This window comes from Alexandromys fortis, unplaced genomic scaffold, assembly GCF_014885135.2.
Source record: "Alexandromys fortis isolate MF-2015 unplaced genomic scaffold, M_Fortis_MF-2015_v1.1 scaffold_14, whole genome shotgun sequence".
NCBI classification, from domain to species: Eukaryota; Metazoa; Chordata; class Mammalia; order Rodentia; family Cricetidae; genus Alexandromys; species Alexandromys fortis.
In genome coordinates this window covers 7531717-7542006 of record NW_026067910.1, presented here as the reverse complement: position 1 = coordinate 7542006, position 10290 = coordinate 7531717, and the positions used below count along the sequence as shown (strand labels likewise).

General features: G+C 41.5%; 1 protein-coding gene across 5 annotated transcripts in view; it reads left to right on the top strand.

The window, feature by feature from the left end:
• The window catches only part of Fam184a (family with sequence similarity 184 member A), a 132379-nt gene that overhangs the window by 91568 nt on the left and 30521 nt on the right, over nucleotides 1-10290 (top strand). For all 5 annotated transcript variants that reach the window (XR_007590991.1, XR_007590992.1, XM_050138194.1 and 2 more), the window contains exon 10: nucleotides 10068-10280. Coding sequence is in view for 3 of the 5 variants with exons in the window: in XM_050138194.1 (XP_049994151.1) it covers nucleotides 10068-10280 (213 nt within the window). In the remaining 2 variants the exon portion in view is untranslated. The remainder of the gene's footprint in view (nucleotides 1-10067; nucleotides 10281-10290) is intronic.

The following is a 10290-nucleotide window of genomic DNA, read 5'->3' as shown; positions in this document are numbered from 1 at the left end:
CCTTCTTTTCTTACTTCCTTCCCCTCCACGTTTTCCTCCTCGTCCTTCTCCAGTTTCTTTGCTCGAATTCTATTCTTTATTCTCCTCATGGACACACCCGGAAGTGTGCTTTTGTTCTCTCCGTCAGCAAAGGTTGTGGCCTCTTTGTGTGAAGGGTGACCTTTCCTCCAGTTTTCAGCACTGTAGTCTTTTCCACCTGAGACCTTCTCCAGCTGGCCTTACTGTCCTTATTTCTACCAACCTTTTATTTTCCCAGCATTCCTTTAGTGTTCCCTAAGATGACGGGCACTTTTCTGCACCTGTGCACTTTCTTTCTGCGCCCCACCACTAGGCCCACTCCAATACAGGCTTCTCGGTACCTTATCCTAAACCACTTCCACATTTCTAGGTTAGAACAGCACCCTCACTTCTTGGTGCCAATAGTCCTGGTTAGCCTGGGCTATACTGAAGGAATGCTGTAGATGTTAGCTTTTGAATGTAAACATTTCTCACAGCTCAGAAAGCTGGGACATTCAACTTTAAGGAGCTAGCTTCCTGGTTTGTAGACAGCCACCGTCTGCCCGTGTTCCAGTGGAAGAAGGCACAAGGAATCCCTCTGGGGAAAGTTTTATGAGTACACTGTCGACTAATGAAAATGTTGTCCCTATGACCTAATCCCTGCCCAAGGTTCTGCTTTGTAACACCATCCCATTGAATGTTGGGATGTCAGCAGGGTAGTGTGTGGGTTGGGAACACATACAGTCCATAGTTTTTGAAGATCCCCAGCGTGTCTTGAGATGTACATAGCTCTGTATGTCAGTGATCTTCAGTGTCAAATCCAGTTCTTTCTCCATTCAACTCTAGGAGACTGTGTTCTGGAATATCTTAGTCTTCCTTGCATTGTCAGCCTTGTGAAAACATGTTGTTTTATGTGTATGAGTATTTTGCTGTGCATGTATGTGTGTATACCATGTGTGTGCTTCTGCCATCAGAATCCCTAAGAGGGTGGGCATTAGATTCCCTGGAATTGGAGGTACAAATAATTGAAAACTATTATGTGAGTTTGGGGACCTGAACCTGGGTCCTCTGTAAAAGTAGCAAGTGTGCTTACCCCATGAGCCAGATCTCTAGCCTGGGAGTCAACCTTTTGACATTAGAAAACATTGGAGTTTATGAAGCTCATGTTAGAACAGAGAATTTAAAAGATATAAAAACCATCTCTTGTTTCCCTATCTCAACACTTATCTCAAAACAGTTGTAATACAGAACAACCAGGCTGTTTTGTGGTTCTCATCTGTTCCCTGGAGAATGTATGCCCTGCAGCCGTGTGTGTGTGTGTGTGTGTGTGTGTGTGTGTGCGCGCGCGCGCGCGCGTGCGTGCGCAGCACTTGAATAGCTAGGAAAGCATTAATTAGAGCAGCAGTAGCCCTGTGCCCTCTGTGCCTTCCTTCCGGCAGCCATCGCCTTTTACACTGGCCTCGGTTCTCACTCCCTCACCTTAAGAATCCTGTAGAGGTAAGTAGACCGACCCCCAGATCTATCGGATCATTTTAGGGACTGTGTGCAGATCATTTACACCGTGTCTTGAATTTCTTAAATCAAATTTCTTCTTAGAACTGGTTTTTGTGAGCATGTTATAGTTACTGTTCAATGTTTCACACTCCTTTTTGAATCTCTCTTTCTCTCACTTGGTTGGTTTCTGAACGTTCCCCTTTCTTCTGTGATCTTTTTTTCATAGCGGCACTCTCTGGGTGAAGCTTTGCATAAATCTATCAACAATGTAAGTGAGCGGCACTTACAGTTTGTGCACAAGGCATGTGCTACCTTTAATTTTGCATAATAACACTGCTTTGAAGCTTTAACTTATACAAAAATACATTATGGCACACAATAAGATTTTTTTGCATATGGGTACTAATAATGTCTAACTTTCAACCGTTCATTCGTGTGTTGTTGTGCATACATCTACCATATTGTCTTACTAAGTGTTTTATGATGAAGCTAAGCTAGATTTTCGTCTTATGTATAAAATTCATTAATGTTAACCTTGAAAGGTATGGTGATATTCTTGAAAAATATTAGCTAATTGATTATCATTAACTGCAAATAAATGCAGATTTTCTGAGTTAAAATTTTATTTTTGGAAAATGTATCAATAAACTCTACTCAATAAGAGCAAGCATTTTTAAATTTCATAATATCTAAATGTGTTTTATATTTTAATGTCCTAGTTTTCAACACATGAAAAGCAAAATAATAAAAATCCCCTCCCTAAGACTTAGAAAAAGTATTGTCTTTTACTTTTGTGTAGACACACATGTACAAAAATTAAGCTTCAAAATATTATTTCGTGTGTTTCCACTCAGAAATAATTTGTACATGAAGGAAAACAATAAGATTTATTTTCATATCAAATGCATTACTACTTTATCCTTCATGATAAGATTACAGAGTTGAGTATCTCTGAATCAGTTCCTTGGTTCCTCGCTATCTCAGGCAGAGGTCCACACGCTTCTCTTGGAAAACGGCTATTGGTGGATTTTTCTTTCCTCAGGTTGTAGAGAATGAAAATATTGCAGTTGGTGCTGTCTCTGCTGCTATTCTGTGAGACGCCCAACCCTGCAGTGTCAGACAGGGCCGCAGCTGTCCTCTTAGAAACAGAATGTAGCCTGTCCATGCCTCCCCAGGCAGATCAAATTTCGAGTCTAGATGTGTCCTGTGAAACGCTAATAGTTTCAATTTCTACTACCTGAGAAAGGAAAGTTTTACTTGCCTTTCATAGTCAAATTTTTTTCAACATAGAAAGCAGTTGGAAAATAACTGTGATCAGCAGAATTTTCTTCATATGTTTTAAAATAAGTAACAGATGTTTATCTCAATTTTGACAAAGCTACATTAAGATATTGTTAACAGCAAAATCTCATAACATGGAATAAGAATTTTGACTTGATCATTTCATTTTGGGCTCTACTGATATCAGTCCAGATTTTTGACATATTTATTGATTGGGATAGAAATAATAAACCAGATGTGATTGTTTTCTAAATGAATCACATTGTACTTTAGAATATTTGTGAAGACATAACTTTTCCTCTTAGTGGTTAAAAAGGTACTAATTAAGTAAAATCCACTCACTGACTTAAGTTATCAGACATTATTTAAGTGTATATCAGTAACTCAATGGGAACATCTTTATACATTCTCTAAGTAAAAAAATAGCATGAGATGTTATTAACACAAATAATCCTCATTATATTTAACCCCCTATGTGACATCATAGTTGTCACTGGTCACCTTTCACTCTCATCACCCATAACCAAGATGAGCTGTTAGCATACAATATTGGGCAGGCTGGCATTGCCACCCACCATATGCTGGCCTGGCTTCCCAAGTTCCTTTCTTAGCAAGAATCAGCCTCTCTATAGGTCATCCTTAAAAAAAATGAGTGATTGTTAAAACGTCCTATAGATGCTTTCTAGTTTGTTTTAGCTTAAGATTGAGGCAGTAACTGGGAGCGTATTTTATAGTATCTGCAGGAAAATAAGAAGTGTCACTGTGGCTCTTAGTTGCTAGGTTTAGTTTAGGATTTTCCAAGGAAACCCTTTCTTGGAATTGCCAAGTGAAAATTTTTCAGAGTTACCATAATTTCATGACCTGAAATATATTCTCTTTTTTAAATATGTTTTAACTGAAATATTTATCACTTTCCCTTCTCCCTGCATCCTTTAATAATAGCAAATTAATAGTCGTTAAAAAATAATTAACTGTCTCAGTACCTTCCATCATTGTTCATGGAAATGTATGTAAGACATTGACATACTAAAAATTATTCTGACTGTTCTCTACCAGGCCTAAGTTAGCAGGTTTCAGCATTGCTAGTATTTGAAAGTATGGTACTGTATACCTTACAATTAAGCTGATATGACTTTCAACATTCTTAGTTATGTATTGGTTGTAAAAGAGGGGCCTGTGTTCTTCAAGATGGTGGCATGAGTTAATCCCAGCAGAATCTGACAGTTCTGCTAACTGACATTGAAGAAAGGGGGAAGGGCAAGGCATATGACTGCTTTGGGGGGGGCATTTAAAACACTAGCAAGGTCTTTGGCATGCCTGTAATTTTAGTACATTACAGTAGAAGCAGAAAGATCAGGAGTTCCAGGCCATCACCCAAGATATAGGAGACTGTTATAACAATAACAGTTTTGACAATAAAAAAAAGAGTGGGGAGAAAAAAAATCTGTGTATGTTAGTTTTTAAACTGTAAATCCAAGATCAACCTAGGTAATATGAGACCCTGGCTCATAAACTACAGACAGAACAAAAATAATGAGTCATGTATCTGAATATCATCCATACTTTATGAATGTCCTTTTGGAGGGAAGAAAAAATAAAAACATAAACTCACCATTCTCTCTAAAGGGAAAGTCATTAACATTCTCAAATGAAGCCCGGTGCTCTCATTCTGAGGAGGCCACCCACAGCTGGCCCTGGGAATGCGACTTTGTCAACATCTGCAGTTGGCACACTTTCAGCACTCCGTATCCAAAGTGGTGCTCTCTCTTCCTCCAACACACTTGGGATGTATGTCTTCATCAGCAGCTTCAATCACTAAATACTAAGCTGTTGTTTTTTTTTTTTTTTAAGTATGTCCCGTGTCCACCTAGAAATTGTGATATATAAAATATAAATGAGTATTTTACCAGATAAGTTATCTATATTTGATGAACACTGTCCATTGATACACAACAGACTTTTCTATGAAACCAAATAGGTCATTGTACTGAGACAGACCTAGATCAGGCTCTATACTACAGAGCGACATCTCTAGCCGGAGATTTATTTGATGCGCTCTAGAGTGTGTACCGTGTGCTGTGCACACTTAGACTCCAGTAGTTAGGAGCAAACCTGTTGGTCAACCTGGACCCAATTCTGCTGTGCTGAGCCAGAGTCTCAGAGCAGCAGGGGAGAATACTATGAGACAGAGCTAGGCTTGAGGGTCATTCTCATCTCTCAGCATGCTTTGTCTTGGGGGCAGATTGCTTGTGTACATTGTATGTTCCTTAATTCCTGTAAAAAGATTGAAGGAGGGAAAAAAACTAATATTGCATTAAAGAAAAAGAAAACCAAAAAAACGTAGGTTAATATTGTACCCGCGTTGGGATCCTGTCACACCAGGCACCCTCAATTCGAAGTGTTTGCTTTTATAGTTAACGATACAATCTGCACATAGTTGAATACTAATAAGGTACTAAATGCCTAGATTAGTTCCAGTATTTATGTTGACCATGTCAACACACATGGTAAAGGCCCAGGGCCTGTGCGAAAGGCTCCACCGAGAGGTGAGATCACGTCTCCCATATTTAAAACAAAAAGGACATGTATTTTAATGTTTTCTTTTTGACTTCTCTACAAAATTCTGTCTTTAATGCCATATTTTCTAAAAGAGAGCGAAACCTTTATTTTCAGAAAGTATTGCTAAAGAGTGGAGGTCAGAGGACGGCACCTACTCACGGTGCAGAGAAACTTGTTAAGTGATTGCTAGATAGAGAGTGCGTGTTACTTCCTTACAGTACACCTGCATAGAGTACACCTGCATAGAGTACACCTGCATAGACTATGCCTGCATAGACTACACCTGCATAGACTACACCTGCATAGACTATGCCTGCATAGACTACACCTGCATAGAGTACACCTGCATAGACTATGCCTGCATAGAGTACACCTGTATAGAGTACACCTGCATAGACTACACCTGCATAGACTACACCTGCATAGACTACGCCTGCATAGACTATGCCTGCATAGAGTACACCTGCATAGAGTACACCTGCATAGACTACACCCGCATAGAGTACACCCGCATAGAATACGCCCACATAGAATACGCCTGTGTAGACTACACCTGCATAGACTACACCTGCATAGACTACACCTGCATAGACTACGCCTGCATAGACTATGCCTGCATAGACTACACCTGCGTAGACTACACCTGCGTAGAGTACACCTGCGTAGACGACGCCTGCATAGACGATGCCTGCATAGATGACGCCTGCATAGTCGACGCCTGCATAGACGACACCTGCATACACTACGCCTGCATACACTACACCTGCATAGAGTACACCTGCATACACTACACCTGCATAGACTACACCTGCATACACTACACCTGCATAGAGTACACCTGTATAGAGTACACCTGCATACACTACACCTGCATACACTACACCTGCATAGACTACGCCTGCATAGACTACACCTGCATAGAGTACACCTGTATAGAGTACACCTGCATACACTACACCTGCATAGACTACACCTGCATAGACTACGCCTGCATAGAGTACACCTACATAGGCTGGTGAGAGATTTTAAAATAATGATTCATTATTTGGAAATAAAGATTCTCATGTTTGTTTTTAAATGGGACTGGCAAGATGGCCTAGCAGCTAAGATCCCTGGTTGCTGTTCCAGAGGACTTGGGTTCAGTTTTTAGCACCCACGTGGCAGCTCACAGTCCCCCCAGGGGACTCTGGCCTCTGCAGCGCTACATCATGTGTTCCCCAGACAGACATGCAGACAGAACACCCATACGCATAAAAATAATTTTTTTTGAAAAGGCAAGGGATAAAATGTCCAAAAGTTTATGACATACAAAGACACAAATATCATACATACAGTCCTTAACTTGAGTATAGTATATAATTCAAAGCAGCTGCTGTTTCTCCTTCACTGTTCAACGTGTCTTTCTAGATATTCTGTGTCAAGGTTGTCCAAACATTTAATGCAGACTCCTTCCTTGTTGTATTTTGAATCAATGCTGTTTGATATCAATATGTATGTATAAACTATATTAAAGTCAGGTGCTTAAATAATGTCTAGAAAGCATTAGTTCATATTATACCGCTTTGCCCATGATATGTTCTTTTCAATGGTATGCATTCTTCCTGCTAAATAAAGGCTGACTTATTTCCTGCTGCCCTACTAATGTGTTCACTGACAGCGCTTCATTGCATGATAAAGCTTTCTGCATATAATTCACATTACCGCACTGAGCATGAGTGCAAAGACTTTGGAGTTTGTGTGCTTCCAAAGTTCAGAGAACAAGACAAGTATACTTGACTACTAAGCTGCATGGTGCTTTGTGCATACAGTGTCTGTTGCTTCCTAGAGTGTAGATTCAGATGGTAGTCATACATTTTAAATCAGAAAAGAATACTTTGGCGTTCTCTTAAGGTAAAGTATATTACACTGTAACATGTTAAAGCTGGAGAAAGTTTAAACTGTTTGTATTTTAAATGCATAATTATATTACTGTGCTGATTCTCTTATTTTAATGTTTTTCCTCATAAGCCTCACCTTTAAATAGTTTAAGCATAAGTCGATCTATAGTCAGATTAATAAAATTTGATGCAGTTGTGGTCCACGGGAGGCAATTAACATTAAAAGTAGGTATCACACCAATAAAACACACAAGGCCAAGTGATTGGGCAGCTTCTTACTAACCCTAAGCGTTGAGAGCAGCAGTTCTCAGCCTGTGGGTCCAGACCCCACAGGGCTACATGTTAGACAACCTACAGATCAGATATTTATTTTAAGATTCATAATAATAACAAAATTACAGTTATGAAATAACAACAAAATTTTATGGTTGAAGTCACCACAACATGAGGTGCTGTATTAAAGGGCCACAGTATTAGGAAGGTTGAGAACTATTGCCTTAGAGGATACAGTCTGGGCCAATGACCACCCCAAAACCAAACTTCATGTGTACTCATTCTAGATGAACACAGGCTGTGCCAGGTCATCAGCTTGGAAAGGAAAATGTTCATTTGGTTTTAGTTCCCACTTGGCTAGGTGCCAAGGGAGAGCTTTGAGAATACCAATTAAAATTGTACAGGTGACACACACTGTCCCCACCTCTCCCATATGCGGTCTCTAACAAGTTAATATCAGAGAAACATAAGGCAGTCTCCAGGAGACCCATCCTGATGCTGAGACTCGTACTGAGCCTGTAAGAGAGGGACTCTGTGCCTCTTCTCTCTCTGCCCAGCTGGCCGGGCAGAGAATGCCCGTCAATTACAGACCAGTGTTCCCAGTCCTTTTTCCTGCTGTTGCCTGTTATGACGTCACTTTTCCTTCTGGGTTCTCCTTAATGTTTGTTTCATCCTGATGCCCCTTGCATGACATTTCGAGCACTAAATTATGATCCTGTCCCACATCATGGCGTTCTCGGTTGCTGTGCCTTCTTAATGAAGTCAGCCATGTGTGGTGTTCACACCCACCATCTCTGCACTCAGTGGATTGCCATAATTCCAGGCTAGCGTGGGCTACAGAGTAAGTCACATTCACAGGTCCTCCCTTGACCCCCAATCTGTAAAATCTCTGAAACGTACCATTGTATAAAGGTTAATAATTTGCAAGACTCCAACAGGTAAAATAGCTCCTTTGAAAACACACAATGACAGCTCAAATGTCTCTGCGTCATTTCTCAGCAGGGCTTGCTGTTTCCTTGATGTCACAGGCTGACTGTTCCAATTAGTCCTGGTTTATATCTTTGTAACTTTGTCCCAAACCTGTCTGTGTAGCAATGTTGCCGCCAAGCTCACTGCAGTGGCTAGTTCCTGGGGCTTTTAGCCTTCCTGTTTGCCAGGGAGTGGGTCTCCCCTCATGGCTCCCTTTATGTCGCTGGTGAGTCCCCAGTCTGTCTTCTGTCTCCCCTGCTTCCCTTGTGAGACATGTCAAGTGGCCAGTTCCTGCCACCAGCACATCAAAGGAAAACGGTTGCCTATGAAATAGAAAGACAGTGTAGGGCGCCTCCTCTATTGGCTTTGGAGCCCACAGACGCTGGCTTAGGTGTGAGAGAATGGTGTCTTAAGCTGTTTATGGGGAGTATTTTCCAACTTTTTATATAAATTCCAAATTCCCCTTCTCTTCAGACTTCTTGTAAGGTTGATGTATACACCATTTCAGGTTAGAATAACCTGCCGATAAGAACAGAAATAGATGAAATTAAACCATTTCACCAGCTGCATGTATTTATGTGTATAGAATACACATTTATCCATACAGCCAGAGATGATACTTGACATATTAAGGCTGATGTTTTTTGTTGACAAAAATCATTTTCCACTTAAGGGAGTTGCTTGGTTAGAGGGAGCTTACTGCTCTTCTGGATTTGGGGCGCAGTGGTCATGCCTGGTAGCTTCCAGCTGCCTATGACGTCAGCTCTAGAAGGTAGGCTCTGATGTTGCCTTCCAGCCTCTGTGGGCACCCTCACAAGCCTGGTGTACACTAGCACGAGCACATCACGTCAAAAAAGTAAATAACAAACTCACAAATCTTTCCAAAGAGCAGGTTTCCAGTCCTCCACCGCTCCCGGCTAACAATCACTGCCCACTCCCTGTGAAGTAACTGAAGGTGTGTGGAAGCCCCAGTTCCCTCCCCGTGGTGACAGTAGATGCTAATTGTGGAGGAGGAGGAGGAGGAGGAGGAGGAGGAGGAGGGCTTCATTCCAGACCCACAGCCCTGACCACTGCACATCTGCCTCAGAGAAGCCATTTCACCTTCAGTGCTGCCTCCTCGGAGCAGCTTCGCCTGAGAACAGTGTTCGTTGCCTCCTGCTCCCATTCATATAAGTGATAAAGGTATTCCAGAAAGGGTGTACACTTGATTTCTAGACATGTGCTACAAATGGCTTATTTTATAAACAATATAATTAGGCCGTTTTCAAGGTACCTTCTGAAAACAGACTTAAACTAGCGATAAAGCGAGATTAGATTTTTGGACTGGCGAGACGGCTCAGCACATAGTATCTTTGGTCAAGCCTGGCAACTTGAGTTCATTTCCCAGAACCCGAAAGGTAGAAGGAGAGACCCAACTCCATGCTGCTTTCCTGCGACATGCACACACCATATACACATCCAGTAATGATGAAGCTTTGAAGTAGGCTTTTATTGTAGAACATTTTAACTGAACAAGGTTATTTCCTAAGATCCATTTGACCGGCTCGTTCCCTTTGGATTGGTAGTCCGTGAAGTCCACCTTGTGCTTAGTCTCTGTCGTGTGTCTTTCTGGCGTAGATCTCCCTGCTCAAGCAGAACCTGGAGCTGCAGCTTTGCCAGTCGCAGACATCTCTGCAGCAGCTGCAGGCGCAGTTCACACAAGAGCGCCAGCGACTCACACAGGAGCTGGAGGAGCTGGAGGAGCAGCATCAGCAGAGACACAAGTCCCTCAAAGAAGCACATGTCCTCGCCTTCCAAACCATGGAAGAAGAGAAGGAAAAGGAACAAAGGGTAAGGTCCC